Raw genomic sequence first — 18,217 nt, forward strand, 5'->3', positions numbered from 1 at the left:
GGCTAGAGAGGATAATTGGGAGTGATTGTGTCAATTGCCCATTTCATCTTGCCATGCCAGAGCAAAGCCAGGGTTTCGGCAGGATTGTTGGCATCTCCACTGGAAGACGATCTGAACACCCACCAGATTTACAGGGGCAAAGTGCTGCTACAGTTCCAAAGTTAACGACGTTACATGGTCCAGCCATGACAAAGGAGTTCATTGCTGCCCCCATACCTTCAATCTCCATCCCTCATTTGATGTGTTGGAACAGTGACTACTTGAGAATCAGGATAGGAACCAAATGTATAGGTCTCCACCCCAGATGGTGGTCAGCTCCCCCACTCCTACTATACCTTCCCCTGCTGCTGCCACTAAAACTGGGGCAACATCTTCCTAACTCTCTGCTGCCTACTCAGCCAGGCGCATCCTAGGACCATCATCTGAGATCACTGTATACAGCTGGGTGATTAGGACCACATTGTGTTCACATTCTTCCCATCATTAGATGGGAAACAACATCTCTATGGAGAATGGCTATGATGTAGCATCTGTAATTCATCCAGTTCTTTTATTTGATAAAGTATATCATATGGCCTTCACCTATGAAGACATGTACATGAGACCATCAAGGAAATTACAGCTGGAAAACTGATACAGTAGAGAGACTCACTTCTAAACAGGCATAACAGCTAAACTGAATTTACAAATTATCTTAACCCTTACCTGGTTTAGATTGAATGTATTTTGGCAGCACTACAACACACTAGTTGGCAAGCAAGACGCAGTATATGGTTTGGCTGGCTTGCAAAACATATAATAGGCTAAAAACTACTGCCAGCCGGTTGCCTGTGAGCCCCCTGTAAACACTGGACATGTTATTGTAACCTCATAGAATTTCATGAACCCTCAGGAGGGAAGTTGTCAAGGAAACTGCTGACAAGATGCAGAAGTAAAAAGTGTACTTCATTGAGGGAAAAAACCTTCACACAGAACTAGGAACAGGGTAGCTGCGAGCTGTTGACATGAAGATAGAGTTATTGGGATGTGGAGTCAGAAAGAGAGAGAGCTTTTCAGCTGAATGCAAAGTAATGTCCAGAGGCAGGGTGTCATAAGACTGAGGAGGGGCAGGGCTGTGGAGGGGGCAATAATCTGAGGACAGGCTAGGCCAGGGCAAGGAAAAAGGGATATAGAAATACTAATCCCAGGAACCATGCACGCCTTGAAATGGGGAATTGGTGATCAGGGCTGTGTAAATTCTGCAACTCTTTAAAAAGCATGGAATGTGGAATCAGGTGCAGGATTCACAAAGTGTGTGACAGACATGTCAGGTGCCTCCAGCCAAAGATCTATCTGGTTCTGTCACCAATCAATTTTGAAAGATTCCACACCTTCCTCACTGTCGCAGCTCCTTACTATGTGCAGATCTTTTCTCTGTCCCCTTGAAAAGAGTGACAGTCTGGAAGTGCCCAGAACAACCATTTTTCTAGAGTGGTGTGCACAAAATCTTGTTAAACTGTAAGGATTTTTATTTCAACTATTCATATACATTGTATTGTCCCATTTAACTTACGCCCCCCCACCCCCTTTCCCAAGAAAATTATACATTTTAAAATGAAAGCATGTGGCAGCTGGGAGGCAAAAGTCTGTTTTTCTTGAAACCGGGTACTTTCCTGTAAAGATAATCTATTCTCTAGCAAGCCAAGTGAATTTCCAATGCATGTTTTAATGTATTCTGTGTATCTCTGCTGGCTATGAAAGTTCCAAAAATCTGGAATCAATTGGGAGCTTCAGCTATAAATATTCTTGTATTGCGTTTTACCAGCGAAACATAATTGGAGCACTGGGGATTATTAAAATTGTCCAGAGCTGGCCAAAGTGGCTGAATAAATGCTATATGTAAAAGAAAGCAAAACCATCCCATCATTATTTCACTAAGCAACCACGTGAGCCAGGAAATGCTCAGCTCTCCATGAGCGAATGTGTAATGTTCAAGCAAAAGTTGGCTAATGAGTTCAGATTAACGGCGCTGCCTAGTAAGGCTCGGAGCCAGTATGAACCACCAAGCACTGTTGATGCTCAATCTCCGTTCATTTAAATGACTACATTGGATTTGCAGCAGTTCTTGGTGGATGGAACCGTTCACTCGTGAAACATTGCACTTTATGCAGCTATCATGTTTGCCGTGGCCGTACTCACATTCCACAGAAATTGTATAAAGTGAGCTAAAGGGACACACGTTACTAAAAACTTAGGGATTCGCTCCAGGAAGTCCTACTTGGTCAATGCTCCCTGACACATGCATTCATAGAGCTGTCCCTTTGTCAAATCCATCTAAGGCCATGGTCATCATCTTGTGACAGGGAATTCCATAAGCTAATGATGTACTGTGAAAAAAAGGTACTTTTATTTTTCCTGAAGCTACAACAAACCAATTTCACTGGATCTCCAGTTCTAGTGTTACCTAACCCACTCCTACGGGTTAGATTAGCTGCTCACTTAAAAGGATCTCAAATATCAGGGGTTAGGGAAGAACTCGACTGAAGATGCTGGGAAGCTACTGCCTGTCAATACATGTGCCATTTGAGTTAGATTGACCAGTGGTATGACTGTATGTGGCAGTTTCATACACAGCCACAACTGAGTCTGTGCAGGATTGCCATAATGAAAGGCTTTTCCTTACCTCGCTGGTGAACAGATCAGACGCCACGTACATGTGTTCTTGTTTTATGTCCAAAACTCTAGAACAAAGAGATTGTATGTGAGATCACAGCAGATCTAGTCATAGTTGTATGCTCTTTGTGCGGAAAGTAATTTTCTTTTCTTTTTTTAGCATCTGCCAATTAGCGGAAAGGAGGGCAAAAATCAAGGAAAGCATCAGAGTCTTAAGAGTCATGGGTCGTTTTCTTAATTTGGTCTCCTATCTCTCTCAGGGAGGGCCATGCTGACTCTCTCTACTTGTACTCATGAAAACCTGAACGAGCAGCATCCTTGCAGCATTGCATGGAGAGATCATAAACTTTGATTCTTCCAGCTTGTGCTGGAATGGTTGCCTGCCAAGGTCTTCAGCTTGAATGCACAGATACTTTCCGGCCAGCAGCTTGGGGGCTGTGTGTGTGTGTGTGTGTGGAGAGAGAGAGAGAGAGAGAGAGAGAGAGAGAGAGAGAAGGGAAGGGAAGGGAAGGGAAGGATATGGCTGATAGGCTGAAGCTCTTTACTGCTCCTGATCTCTCTCATTTTTCACTTGTTATTGTACTTCTTCATTCATTTGCGTTATATACTGCAGGGATTACACCTGCTGCCTTTGAGTGCACTTGGTTTATATTCTAGTCGTATCTAGAAAGTGTATAGAGCGGGGTTTGCAAGCCTGAGGCCCACTCACCCCAGGGACAAAATAACACCTGAAAAAGTTCCAAGAATCTCAAAAGAGACGCCCGAGTCCAGATGCAATTCAGATGTAACACCAAATCATGGTTGGGTGTTACATGAATGAGCAATGAAGAGCTTTGGAATCGTGTATTCCGACCTCCTCTATTCTTTCAGTGAAATATAGCTCCAAAGAAAACAATAAACCCATTCTTGTATCTTTCAATGTGACACCCCCCCCCAAAAAAAAATATGAAACATAAAATGAATGTCAGCAGTCCAATTAGTTGTTTTTTTGAGTACTGTTCTCTTCCTGGTTATCATTCTAGGCTACCTTGTTTCCTCCCGAGCCAAGATCGCCAGTAGCTTTGAAATATCGCCTGGACAGTCAGAGATCAGAATGGAGAATTTGCAGACCCTGTTGTCCAGTGTAAGGGCACGATCTATGCACTGCCTCATCAGTGAGAGCTCCAGGTTACCACTGCACACTGCAACAGCCACTCTGGAAAATGAGTAAGATCACCAGAAATTCATTACTATACAAAAGAAGTTCCTTCATCATGTTTTATATCAGCGTGATAACATCTGCTGAAATGTACAGTATGTTATTGCTTTCCCCCTTCCATTACAGCTGCCTTTTGCATAGATTACAAAGCAAATGATATTCATTTGATATCTGTCAATTCAAGCCAGGTCTCTGAAATAGTCTATTGTTTATATGTCATTTTTAGAACAGACATCCATGAACAAAATCAACCAAGAGTACTATCCCATCAGCCATTTACACCCCAGGAAAACTGTTTTGAATGGCAGAGCATCTGTTCATGTTCAAAATTAGGCCGCTCACAAGTAGCTTGCATGTTGCGCTTTGTGGAGTAAACTTATTGCAGTCCAGCAATTGGCAGGATCAAACTGTCACAAGCCGATGAGGGGACAAGAAGAGATCACTTGTCTCTCCTTCCAGAAAGGAACTTGGTGGCAGGAAGGCGCTTTTAAATAAGGTATGCTAAGAAAGGCCAGTGAGGTGGCAGAGTTACAGGAGTATGCTACTCCTGGAATAGAAAGTTAAGAATGGAGGCATCAATATTGCTAACACTACATTATCCTGACTCTTAATACAAAGATGGGCTCCTGAGAGAATGCTAACGTCATTCAAAAGATTGAAAAGTGGGTTTGAGATGAATGATCATCTGGGCCTCAAACTTCCTTTTAGCTGTGCTTGGCCATTGGCTCAAGTAGAAGACCATTTTTACTGAGTGGTGGAAGTCTCCATAATGTATAAGCTAAAGTGCTTTAACTGTGGCATGGGCTTGGTTTTACTGAAACCGAAGTATTATTTCTGGCAAGCTTAGCTCCTGCCTTCATCCAGTATTGCTTCACTGAAGTTAAGAAAAGAAACAACACAGAACAGCTGAAGTCCCTTCAAATACCTTCAAAACAGGGGGTCCTTTGGTTCTGGATGTGTTCCACCCAAAAGTAGTGGATAATCTGGGACGCACAATGAGAGAGGCTTTGCATCTAAGAAACACAGTTCTCTTTCCCTTCCTCATATTTCCGTACCTTTTACCCTTTAACTCTGGCAACTTCCCAGTGACCAGAGCTGCAAGGCCAATGGATCCTTCTGCATCGACCGTGGCTCGTTCGTATTCCAGCAACCTCAGCATGGCAATCAGAATGTCCTCTTCTCTGAAGAGTGAGAGGAACCGGGTCAAACAGAGGGCTGCTTATGCACACATCACTTGATTTCTCATATTTCTTTTCCCCCAAAGCATTTCACTGGGCATGACAGGAAGTGGCAGCACATATGACTGTCATTGATGTCACCAAATGACTGTAAAGGGCTGTGGTGCCCTGGATGTCAAAAAAGGCCACAAAAAGGTGACTGCAGCAGCCAACCTCACTGAGGGATTCCAGGCCCCTTTCTTATTACATAGTGATTTATGATGCCTTTCCAACCCAAATGAATATTTCACTCTTCATATCATATTAAGTACATTTTGTGCTCAGGGGCTTTTGTTGTGGTGGTGGTTGGGTTTGTTTTAAGTTAAATGCCTCTTGGAATCACTTGGAAGTGCTCTAGGAAGTGACCATACCAGACAATAGTTGTCCTTGATTTACTCGTTTGCTGTACTCACCTCACTGTTACAACCTTATCAACAAATTTCCCAGTCAGCTGCAACGAGTTGGTGCCAAAACAAGGTCCGCTCACATCTGTAGGTTGAAGCAACACATTTTAAAAAAGCGGGGGGGGGGCAGGTAGTAAATTATTTTTCCTGCTAATTGTAAGTGAAACCTTTTTTTAAAAAAAAAATACTTGGCCATTTTGCAGCTTATAACACAGCAAAGAACATCTGAACACCTACCTTACCTACACAGGTAACAGCAGAAAAACAAAACAGGATAACTTAGTGTCTCCTTTTCAATGGAATGGGAACATATGTAAAGTAGAAAAGATGCCAAAGTCTCTTACCTCGGTAAAACTGATGGTTACTGCGGGTCTGATCTTCTACCGGGTGACCAATCTTTAGTGATTGCTGCAACACAGGGAAACTGTCCGATTCTACACCCTGAGAAAGACAAGCCCAATTTAAATGATGGTTTAGCATTTCAGTTTAGTTTTCAAACATGCATCCTAACATTCCATGTCTCAGTCAACTGCTCTCAGCCATGTTCTCCTGTGCCAAAGAGGTATAGTCTTGAGTTACTCTGGTAGTGTGTTATGACCAGGCAAAGTGACACAGAAATTCAATCCTTGTACAAGATCTAGTTTTCACAAAGGCAGCAAACCTATGACTGTCTTTTGCCACTTCAAATTGCCAGTGGAAGATTCAGGTGATTGAATACAACTTCATGTGGAACAATTCAGTGCATACAGAGAACAAATGTGTCAGAGAGAAAATTAGGCAAGAACCCATACCCTCAGCATCCAGTTTTTTAGATGAAGAGGAATAGTTGACTGGGAAAGAGGATTCAGTCACGTGAACTCCCAAGTTCAAAGTACAGTCACCTTTATCACCTCAGTGAGAACTACGCCAGAATAACCCATGAGACTTAACCTAACAAACACAAACTGCAAAAGCATCCTACCAGAAAGGATTTGTTAGGTGGTCATGGGCAACGAAGTTCATCCTTGCCTCTTTCATGCCATCCAAATCTAAGAATCCTGAGATGAACAATGTGATCAACTTGGATTATGTGTCTTATCCTTGGACTGTACCATTTCAGCCTACAGGTGGGGACATGGAAAGTCTGGGTGCTTTTTTCACATAAAAAGCTCTCCAAGATAAAAAAATATAGCTGGGCACAAACTGCCTCTGAAGGTCTAAAGCTCCATTTAGATGGCACAACACAATTTCCATTGATGGTCCTGTCCTCTATGACAGGAGCAGCATCATTCTTGTAGCAGTTCAGATAGGGTTGCCATGCCGACCACACAGGCCTTGTTTCTCATCTGCAACTAGGCAACCCAGTAGCCAGTGTGAATTTTACAGAGAGGCAGGGCTACAGACATCTCTCTTCTCATAAGTATGAGTACAACTCTTTTCATAAGTAAGATACAACTCTTACCCTGATAAACTGCACCCAAGCCATACTTTCACCAAATTATTGTGAAACCGATTCTTTGTACCTGTGCAAATCTAGGTTATGATCCATCAAAGGTAATCACTTTCATGTTCCATTGATCTAGCTGCGATTTGGAGCTTTAGTTCAGTTTGAAATCAACATGGCCAAACTTTTTCACTAGATGGTGCACTTTGTTTTAAGTGGGTTGGCTTAACCCTTACAGGTAGCAGGACAAGTTCTGATTGTAGGGTAAAATTTCCCTCAGCTGGTTTCTTAAAACACACGAGAGAGAGAGAGAGAGAGAGAGAGAGAGAGAGAGAGAGAAACCTCTTTCACCTTGAACCACCTCAGGAGATTTTTGAACAGATAGGCGTTCTGCACATTTCACTTGTGGGACCAGAAATCACAAGCATAAATTGGATGCGTATCCAATTGAGTCCCAGACTGATAAAAATGTGAGAGATATATAAGAAATACAGTAATAATAATATTAATGATAATAATTGTGTGTGTGTTTTGGAATGTGTTTTGAACTCTCATTCCTGTCTCTCCTCACTACATTGTTTTCAGTGAGATACACATTTGCTCCATGCACTACCCTCCATACATTCTGACGCAATGCATCACACATAAATACCTTTTTCTGAAGCATGGCTAAAGGTAGATTGGCTCATGTGATTTGAGGGGCAAAAGCTGAAGCTTTCGGTGCCATTTTCCAAGAAGCTCCTTGGGTGTGCTTTTCTACTTAACTCCTCTATCAAAGCCCAATGTCTTTCTGTTTAGTTATTGATTCAGGTAGGTGGCCGTGTTGGTCTGACGCAGTCGAAATAAATAAAAAAATTAAAAATTGTCCAGTAGCACCTTAGAGACCAACTAAGTTTGTTCTGGGTATAAGCTTTCGTGTGCATGCACACTTCTTCAGATACCAAGAATAATATCTGAAGATACCAAGAATAATATCTGAAGAAGTGTGCATGCACACGAAAGCTTATACCCAGAACAAACTTAGTTGGTCTCTAAGGTGCTACTGGACAATTTTTTAATTTGCTTAGTTATTGCTAGTTTCAACAAGCTGGTTTAACGCTACTAGAGTCTGAACCAAAATACAGCCAAGTACAGCTTTCAAAATGCATACGTGCAGGAGCTAAATCTATATAGATGCTTACAATCACAGAAATATGTTCGTTCAGGTGTTTCAGTGCAGCAGCTGAGCCTGCTAGCAGTCCACAGTGGGCCCCTGCCGGGAATATCACTGCATCCAGTTTTGGCACCTGTTCGTAGATCTCCAGTCCCATGGTCCCCAGCCCTGATAGATAGACAGAACTGTCTTCTCTGCAAAAGCAAGCAGAGGGAAAATATTTGCTCATCAGCAATGAACAATACCTTCATTATTTGCTGTGATAAAATAGCTAAGGGTTAACCTTCATGAGCATGTTGCTAAAGCAGGTCCAGGTTCTGTTGGAATGCAAAAAATAATAATAACATCTCCCATTGCTTATATATTTAGTTTGTATGTATAATTTATGGCTTTTGTTCATAGAATTGTAGAGTTGGAAGGGACCTCAAGGGTCATCTAGTCCAACCCCCATGATGTAGGAATCTCAGCTACCGTATACAGTGGTACCTCGCAAGACGAATGCCTCGCAAGACGAAAAACGTGCAAGACGAAAGAGTTTTCCGTTTTTTGAGTCATTCCACAAGACGAATTTCCCTATGGGCTTGCTTCGCAAGACAAAACGTCTTGCGAGTTCTTGCGAGTCTGTTTCCTTTTTCTTAAAGCCGCTAAGCCGTTAATAGCCGCTAAGCTGCTAATAGCCGTGCTTCGCAAGACAAAAAAACCGCAAGACGAAGAGACTCACAGAACGGATTAATTTTGTCTTGCGAGGCACCACTGTATCATACATTACTGATGGCCATCCAACCTCTACTTAAAATCCTCCAAGGAAAGAGAGTCCGCCACCTTCTTTGCTTTTATTTTTGAATATTTTGTTCATGAATGAATAAGCTGTACAAGGATATAAGGCACCGAGCACACTGGAAAATTATCTTTTCCCCACAATACAGCAAATGGCTTGGCAACACCTTGAAGACTAATTTATTAGGGACGCAAATCCTAAAGTGAAGGTTCAGCACCCAAGTGCAGCTGGATCTCCTGAAGTATTCCACAGTGTGAAGTTTCCTCCCTTTACCCCATTTCTAGATCTAGAGTAACTCAGATAGGATTAAGAACTGGATGGAATTTGGGAGGTTCACATAGGCTTCTGAGTTACTGAAATCTCTTGTTGAGGCTTCCAGACATACCCAGATCAGGAGATGAAAGAAATAGGCCTCTGCACCATCATTCAGGGAGATAAGAGTGTCCTACGTATTTTAGACGTTTAGTAAATTTAAGATAATTTAACAAAGCACATGCCATCGTTAATGGTGAAGGCAAATGAATTTCTTTTTAACAGCAGCCATAGCAGATTATATGGTCTTGGTGTGGTTTAATGGTCTAGACTCGAGAAGATACCTGCCTGCTCTAACTTGGTGGTACAGCCCAGCTGCTTCATAGCCTCATTTTAGGATTACTCTCCACCACCCCACCTCCTTTTTTTGTTTACTGCCTTAAATGCATGGCAGTGTTATTGCATCGGACAAATTTCATGTGACAAAAGTCACAGACACACTCTTAAAACTAACATATGCATCACTTGCTGCAAATGACTTGAGCTAGTGGAAATCATCATCTACAGCTAGGAGACAGACAAGACTACGGTAACAGAAGGGTTACAGAGGGCACATCTGTACTCCAAACTGGTATTTGTTCTTTACAAGTGTAGCTGTCAGTCCCCCCCCCCCCAAAAAAAAAAAGAATCCTGGGAGTTGTTTTTGATGAGTCGGCTGAGAATCAGCATTAGAGATCCCTTTGCTGCCTTGTAGTCCAAATAGTTCCCAGGATATTCTAAGGAAAGGACATAACTATTAAATCAGATTAAGTCTGTAATGTACATTTTTCCTCTCAGAGAGCTGAGAGGGCTATTCTAGTTGTTGTTGTTTTTCCAGCAAAAACCAGCTATGGCTTGGCAGGAATCTCTGGGTTATTCTGCTATTGCTCTCCTTTCTCTTGTGCTTTCTGCTCTCATTCAAAATGCAAGAAATGGTGTCGGATCTCTTTCTTAATCTGCTATAAGGGCAAAATCAGTTTAGCATTCTGGACAGCAAGGAATTTACAGGAAACTACAGCTTTTCAGTTTAGTTATTTGCAGAAACGCAGTGCAGACCAACATTGAATAAGTCTTTCCATGACCCAAAGCCAACATCTGATACCTTAACTTCTGACTTGGAGGACCTCCCTGAAGGCTACAAAGAAGTTTTAAGGCAGCCCAAATCCTAACTAAAAAACTCCTTCAGTTAGCAAGCAATTTATGAGTAAACCGAAGGAAACAAAGTTTAAAGTGGGTGCAGCAATATCAGATCAGGAAGAAGTGGAGAGAGCTAATTATAAGAGCTACTTTTATTTGATTCGTTAACCTGCAGGATGACAAATTAATGGAAATGTTGTACCAAATAGCATTTGGAAGCTGCCCATTCCATTGGCCTCATCAGTGGATACAGCAAGCAGAGATCCAGAATGCTTGACGCTTACAGCTGGCAAGAAAGAAAATATTCTAGTTCCAAGGTATCTCAACAGTTATTGTGATGCTACAGCCAATACATGTGTTATATTTTCCGCTTAGAGAATTACAGAAACAAATGGACTTTTCTACTTTTAGCCAAGGAAATAATGTGCAACACTGGAAATGTTCCATTACTCATATTCCTACCTAGGGAGGACTTATCTGCAGTCTTCTTGTAGTGATGATGATGGAAAAAATGTAGACCATCTTTTCCTCATCACCACATATGGTAAGGCTCAAGTTGTGTTTCCGACAAGATCTTTATAGTGATGTTGCTATAAAAGGTCATCCTGAGTGTTGTGGTTATTATCTGTTAAATATCCACTTACTCTTCGAGATACAAGTAGCCATTTTCTTGTGCCAGCCTCTTGGCGTGCATCTGAGCATCTCTCGCTGTAGAGCCATAGGAAATGACCATGGCACCGTACTCGCGGCACATTTTAACTCTGGCTGGCAAGGTGCTGGTGGACATGATGACAAACACCGGGATTTGGTGCTCTGAGGCATGATATGCTACTGCCATGGAGAAGTTAGTGTCCGAGGCAACGATCACACCTTTCCTTTGCTGATCCTGCAGAACACAAACCATCAAATCATAGGACACTGATTAGCAATTAGTTTTATGGGGAGGTCGCAATTAGAAAGTGGTAGGCCAGAGAATGTGGACTTGCCCATTTTTTGGCTGCTGGCATGCAGCCCCTGGAGTGGTGGCAGCGCAATCTACAAGCCAAAAAAGTTTGGCCACCTCTGGCTTAAAGGTTGTCAGCTGCGGGTTCCTATCAGAGGACCATAATGCTTCTCACAGTACCTCTCTGGTCTGGGAGCACAGGCTGCACACTGGCAGAAGGCTACAGAACAGAGGAGGAGTACCCATCTTCAAGCCAGAGGGTTGGCCCTGTAAGAATCTGAAGTTCTCTACAAGGGGATGGAGCCTAGAAGAAGCAGTCTCGAGGAAGAAGCTTACAAGGCCTCAATCTGCTCTCAACCTTTGCTGGAGCAAGTTGCCTGTGTGCCCCTGAAATGCCTATGGGATCTGGCAGCAGACCAGACCATGACAGTGGGGCTTACACATGGCAAATCATGGTTCACATTCCCATTTAACTATGAGTCATCTTTTGGAAGACCCTCTTAGCTTGGCTGATTTTGTCCAAAGGTCAAACACAGAGGTGGTGGGTTTTTTAAGGGACGGGGAGAGAAGTGTTCTCTTTCTGGCCAACTTACCTCACAGGGTTGTTTATAAATTGAGTGAAGAGCCACTTCACTCTGATGCTCAGATTTTGCTCCACTTGTTTTCCTACCTGTTGCAAAGACATCAGAAGGTAAAGCACACCCCGCTCCTTCACAGATCCTGTGTACTGAAGGAACTCTTTCTTTAGATATATGTCCATTCCATACTGCTTTGAAAGCCTAGAATACTGAAAACAATGAAACATTCTGGAGTTAATTTGATCTCTGCCCCTTTCCAAACCACAAAAAAGTCTATGGGGTTGTTATTTAAGTGAATTTGTTGTGCTAGGGTGAAAGAAAGGCTGCATTAATTCACTTTAATTCTGCAAACCTAAGGTTCCAGTATGCACTCAAATTCTTCCTGCAAAATACTGACAGTCTGGAGGCTCCCATACTGAGCAGAAACCCATGTGAGATAATGAGAAACATTGCTAACAGATGCCCAACCTGTATAAGCAAAGCTAAAGGAAGGCACTTTGTTTGGGCTAAGTTGCCTTCATCTTTGCCTTGTGCGCAGAAGTTTAAAGCAAGGCCACAATCCATATGTTATACTAAAACCAGTGGGGCACCGATAAAGTAAATAACTTCTAGGATGCATTGCATTTTAACTAGTGTTGTGAACCAAGTCACTTATCATACCATACAAGGAGTTTTCTGGACTCCACACTGAATTTTGAATGCTGCTGCACTGATATCTTCAAATCGAATAAACTTGTTGTAGGCTGGCAGGCTACTTCTTTCTGGATGAACAACTGGGTCTCTTAGCAATTCCTCGTTATGGCTGATTATCTTCATTTCCCATGTCTTCACTCCCCCATTTAGGTAATCTTCTTCACCAAAATCTTTCAGTCTCTCAGGGTTGATGGAGGGTGGCCGCTGCCCAATGAGACCATTTCCTACTGGCCCCTCCTTACAGCACCGAAGTTCACAGTGTGCAGGGGCATCCAATTTTCTCACTATACATTCATCTCTATGGAGAAAAGGGAAAGAGAAACAACTGCCTTATGAAACAAGCAGAGTTAAAAGCCACACCTGGGTACAGATGCCTGTACTTGCATTCTACAATGGCAGTGTAAAAACTGGAACAGGATGGGAAAACCCTTTACACAGGAAAAAGCAGATGAATGTGGTAGAGACAATTGAGAACAATGTTTTTTTTCAAACAAAAACTATTCCAATATATTTTTTCATTTACTCCTTCACATTCCGATACCTGCTAAGTGAAAAACAGAATTCTGGGGAAAGTGCCAGGAATGTCAAACTGACCAAATCTGCCAGTCCAATGGGATTTCTTGGGACTGATCCAAAAAAACAACAAAATGTCCACAGAAAAGACATTCAGATACCCATTTTGGGTACAAAGATATGTGTTACAGAAGCTTGAGAGCAACATTTTAGAACTGAAACCACTGCAACGGTAAACTTCTATTTAACCCCTTCACACCCAGAACCCACCTGGAGCAGAATGGAATTGCCCTGGACATCCCAGAATGCCAATTTCCGAGCTAACCAAATTAGCCACGTAGTGACTTGATGAAATGGATGCAGTAAGCCACAAAACCTCCACTGAAATCAAGTGGAGAGATTGCCATTCCAAGAAATATATTGTATGGTGGAAAAATAGTTGGAAACGCCAATTCCTGAGCTAGGCAAAGCAACCAAATTCACCAGTCATATTAAGCCAAATGCAAATCAAACACAAAGCCACATAAACCGCACACTACCATTCTGAGCACAGTAGGAAGTGTCAGCAACAGTTGAGAACAATATTTTATAACTCAAAGAATCCTTTTTATTAGCCCCTTCATGCCCTAAACCTTCTTGGAACAGTCCAGAAGGCAAGCTTTCAAAACAACAACAGCAGTAGCAGCAACAACAACACTTGTACCCTGCCCATCTGACTGGGTGGCTCTCACCAAACCAACCAGCTAGTTCAACCAACTAAAATAGTGATTTGATGTGATTGATGCAGTATGCCACAAAATATCCACAGAAGCTACACCCTGATACCCATTCCAAGCATTAAATGATATCCCAGAAAAATGACCTCAAACATCAACTTCCAAGCTATCCAAACCAATAAAATCCACAGGTCAAACATGGCTATATGCTATTGGTTGAATAAGCTGCAAAAAATCCAGAGCAGCCATGTTCTGATACTCCTTCCAGGCAATAAACAATATTCCAGATAAAATAACCCCAAAAGCCAACTTTTAACTCATCCAATAGGACCCAATAGGAATGGTGTATTAAGCCTCAAAATGCCCATAGAAGCCATATTCTAGTGCCCATTCTGGGAACAATGGGGTGTGAGACTGTTGAGAATAACGTTTTAGAACTCAAAGAATCCGAACAGTGTACTTTTCATCAATCCATTCACGCCCAGATCCCATCCAGTTCAGAATGACCATGAACTGCTTGGAACACCAGCTTCCAAGCTAAGCAAACCTACTAGAAAGGTTGAAGCAGAAAACCACAAAACATCAATTATAACCACACTCCCATACCTGTTCAAGGCACTAAATGGTATTCCAGGGAAATGGCCTGGAATTTTTATAGTCACAAAATATCCACAGAAACCACATTCTGGTACAGTGGTACCTCGGGTTACATATGCTTCAGGTTACATATGCTTCAGGTTACAGACTCTGCTAACCCAGAAATAGTACCTCGGGTTAAGAAATCATGCTCCGGCAGCGCAACAGCAGCAGGAGGCCCCATTAGCTAAAGTGGTGCTTCAGGTTAAGAACAGTTTCAGGTTAAGAATGGACCTCTGGAACGAATTAAGTACTTAACCCGAGGTACCACTGTATCTGTTTCAGAGCATAAATGGTGTTCTAGAAGAACAGCAGTCCAGAAGCATGTTTCTGAGCTGTTCAAACCAGCCAAATTCACCAGGTATAATGAGACAGACAGATATAGTAAATCACAAAACTTCCTCAGAAATCACATTCTGTGGCTCATTCAAGAGAAAGGGTGTGTGTTGGTTCCTTAAGAGTGCCAAGTTCCTTGTTGGAACTTGGAGAGCTAACCAACCATTGAAAATTTTGGGGTTTTGTACTAATTTTAGTCAATGCATTCTAATGGAGAAGGTTGGAGGGGCTAATTCCAATAATTCTATTCTATTGTTTCTTCCCATAGTTTCCTGCCTATTTCCTATTTTGTTTATTCTGCTTAATTGAAAGGTGAAAGATTATAATCCTGGTGAGCAATAGCTAAACTGGTCATCCTTGTTTGCATCCTGCAAAAAGTTGTCATGCCATTTTGTCTGTGTAGCAACCATTCTTTAGCAGGAGATGTTGATTAGATTTCACTGGTAACTAGATTACATGGGCTGATCTTTATACAAGGTATTAGGAGCTCAATATGTCTCCTCGATGCCTTCCAGGACACGTTTGAGATCAGTCTGGGACCAGGGTCAAGAAAGTTCATAGTGGGGATCTCCTGTCATATTAAGTTATGCCAACCTTTTTACTCATGCCATGATCCACAGTAATAAACCATAGAAAAATATCATATCAGCACCTTCTATTAACAACCAGAAATAGTAACCAAGTATCTGTCTTCCCAGTGTTCAAGCTCAGTTTACTAGCCGTCATCTGGTCCACCACTGTACCCAGATAATGTTCCACCTCCCCTGAGTCACATGTTATGGAGAAGTATAGCTGTGTGATGACACTGTGAATTGAATAAACCACAAAAACGTCCTCAGAAACCAAATTTGGATAGCCAGTTCAGGGCACTCAACGGCATTCTGGAAATACAGCCAGGTGCGCCAACTTCTATGCTAGCTGAACTAACCCAATTTACCAGTCACATGAAAACAAATGAAAGCCACAAAACTACCACATAAACCACATTTGGATTAATGTTGTCCCATAAAAATAGCCCACTTCTGAGCTATCCAAATAAACCCAGGTCAAAAGTCACATTGAGCCAGATGGTGGGTAATATAGTAAGCCACAAAACTTCCTAATAACTGATAACATCCAAATCAACCGACCTGGAGCCTGCAATCATCATCTGAGGCCCCTCTTCAGGTGCCTCCTTCACCAGAGGTCTGAAGGGCAGCAACATGAGAACAGGCCTTTTCTGTGGTGGCTCCCTGCTTGTGGAACGCTCTCCCCAGGCAGGCTTGCTTGGTGCCTTTGTTACATATGTTTAAGTGGCAGGCAGAAAGATTCCTCTTCTCTCAGGCCTTTGGCTAATTAAACCATCTGCGACCTTTTAAACTCTGGGAGGGTATTGTTTCTGTTTGTTGTTATGTTGTGTTTTATATCTATAGCTCTAGCTATAGAAATTTGCCCTGTGATCATTCGATAAAAGATATTATAGAAATTTAATTAATTGATGATGATGTTCTGGATCATTTCCCCAGAATACCTTTTATTGCCAAGATTGGGAATTGGAACATGGTTTCTGTGGACGTTCTGTGCCTTACTGTATAAGCTGATCTAGCTGTCTGTAACTGGGGAGTTTAATTGGTTTGGCTAGAAGTTGGTGTTCTGGGCCATTTTTCTAGAGCATTGTTTATGACCTGTAACCAGCATGTGAATATGGTTTCTGTGAAAAGTTTGCGGCTTACTACATGAAGCCAATCTAGTCATGTTGAACTGGTGAATCTGGTTGCTTTGACTAACTTGGAAGGTGTTCTGGAAAATCATTTATAGCTCAGAATGGATGTTAGAATGTAGTTTCTGTGGACTTTTCTTTTTTTTTGCTTACTCCATGAATCTAACCTAGTAATCTATACATGGTGAATTTGTTGGTTTGAGTAGCTCAGAAGTTGACACTCTCTGTTGTCTGGAAACAGTATCCAATAGTTGTCTCTGTGCACATATTGTGGCTTTCTGCACCAATCCCATCTAGTCACTATTTTCTTGGTTTGGCTAGCTTAAAAATTGCACTTGTGGGCCATTCCATGACTCTCCTGTGAACATGACATCCGGGGACAGGTTAAAATAATTTAAACTACAGTATTGCAACAGTCTAAAACAAACCACAGGTGCAAGAATAGGGCGAGTCCCAAAAACATACACCTCAGGGGTCAAAGGCCAGGGTAAAGTACAATATTGGAATGGCTTGTGTTCTACAATATTTGTCTCAAGTGCCTTTAATACATCACACTCTCTTTGGCTCGTTTATAATAATGAGCCTCTTCCATCTTTTACACTCTCCCTATACTACTCCCTATACAGCACATACATGCAGTGAATCAGTTTGATTGCAAGATGACAGACAACCATGCATGCTCATGATCAAATGAATGACTGTGTTCCAGGAGTGGAGTAGCAATGGTGATGTCAACCATCGTCACAAGCTGCAAGTTAAATGCACATTTTACAAGCAGTAGCAAGAGATGCCCCGTTCATTTTAAATATGAGTTGTAGATCAGCTTGCCAGTTTGTGGATTAGCTTCCTCTGCATCAGATACTCCAGGAACCACATAATCTGACTTGTGTGTTTTGCTTGGCTGTTGTATCTTGAAAGCCTTGCTACTTCTCCTCCTATTCAAGTTAGTGCCAGAAGGGTGCAACATGCATCTAAGTTGGAGTAAGTGGAAGGTGCAAACCCTGCATACAGACATACCACAGTTACTTCTCCCCAGCCTCTGTTCCAAACCCATATTTGAGACGTGGTGGGAGGGTGTGGCATGCAGAAAATGGGTGGTAGGGAAAGGTTGAGCGTTCTTGTCACACTTACCACTCCTCTGCAAATCATGCAGGGCCAAGGAACAGTAGTTGCAAATTTCAATGGTTTTTAAAAAATCAATAATGAAAGGAAATACAAAATAAAGCAAGTCCAATCAAAAGCAGCCATGATGCTTCTGGTGAGCCCTATCTGAGTCTTCTAACTGCTGCTGTCAGCTCTGGAGAAGGCCTTGAGTGGGTACCACTCTAGTCACATTTCCACAAAGCAGGTTCTCCTTCATGGAGAGCACGTGTTGCAGTGGGGGCTAGCAAGACACCCCACCGTTGCTGGGCGGGAAAGAGTTTGGCCACCATTAGCAGAGGGCTGGCTGTTGCTGGGGAGAATTATATGTTGCCATTTTTTGATTGACAGCCCTAGTCTTTAAATGCCCTGCACGCAGCATTGAGCTTCTTCTTTTTGCTGCGTGCATCGGATCACCCACCCACCCTCCCTATTTTAGGCTGTTCGCTTGACCTTGCTATACCTGTCATGGGGTCGTCTGCTTTTGGGGCAGGGGTCCGGTAGCAATTTTGTCCATTTGGCTGATTGGCTGGTGCCATTTGGTTTTTGCCTACTGCATAGCAAATCGTCACAACTTGTAAGGTTGCGGTTAGGCATTGGTTTGGGAATTGGTTGGTGGAGGGGTATGGATTTGGCTGTGCCTGCCCCTCCAAAAGTGCTGCTGCTGCAAGGGTTTTCCGTTAAAGGAACCCAGGGGCTCGCCATGCTTT

At 42.4% G+C, this 18,217-nt stretch overlaps 2 protein-coding genes across 11 annotated transcripts in view; one reads left to right on the forward strand and one right to left on the reverse strand.

Moving 5' to 3' along the window:
- Positions 1-18,217, reverse strand: part of SRR (serine racemase) — a 28,026-nt gene that overhangs the window by 4,705 nt on the left and 5,104 nt on the right. For 7 of the 8 annotated variants that reach the window (XM_082224794.1, XM_082224797.1, XM_082224791.1 and 4 more), the window contains 9 exons: positions 12,435-12,765; positions 11,867-11,983; positions 10,898-11,139; positions 8,076-8,241; positions 5,816-5,912; positions 5,481-5,556; positions 4,906-5,031; positions 3,680-3,847; positions 2,663-2,720 (listed from right to left, as the gene is read on the reverse strand). In XM_082224794.1, coding sequence (XP_082080920.1) covers positions 2,663-2,720; positions 3,680-3,847; positions 4,906-5,031; positions 5,481-5,556; positions 5,816-5,912; positions 8,076-8,241; positions 10,898-11,139; positions 11,867-11,983; positions 12,435-12,765 — 1,381 coding nt within the window. The remainder of the gene's footprint in view (positions 1-2,662; positions 2,721-3,679; positions 3,848-4,905; positions 5,032-5,480; positions 5,557-5,815; positions 5,913-8,075; positions 8,242-10,897; positions 11,140-11,866; positions 11,984-12,434; positions 12,766-18,217) is intronic. The other variant, XM_082224795.1, reaches the window with a different exon arrangement.
- The window catches only part of PLAC9 (placenta associated 9), a 51,346-nt gene continuing 36,856 nt past the window's right edge, over positions 3,728-18,217 (forward strand). For 2 of the 3 annotated variants that reach the window (XM_082224803.1, XM_082224804.1), the window contains exon 1: positions 3,728-3,858. In XM_082224803.1, the coding sequence (XP_082080929.1) occupies positions 3,855-3,858 (4 nt within the window). In that variant the 5' untranslated portion in view covers positions 3,728-3,854. Of the gene's footprint in view, positions 3,859-6,768; positions 6,895-18,217 lie in introns of those variants that run through there. The other variant, XM_082224802.1, reaches the window with a different exon arrangement.

This window comes from Podarcis vaucheri (assembly GCF_965113315.1).
Source record: "Podarcis vaucheri genome assembly, chromosome: 5".
Lineage (NCBI taxonomy): Eukaryota > Metazoa > Chordata > Lepidosauria > Squamata > Lacertidae > Podarcis > Podarcis vaucheri.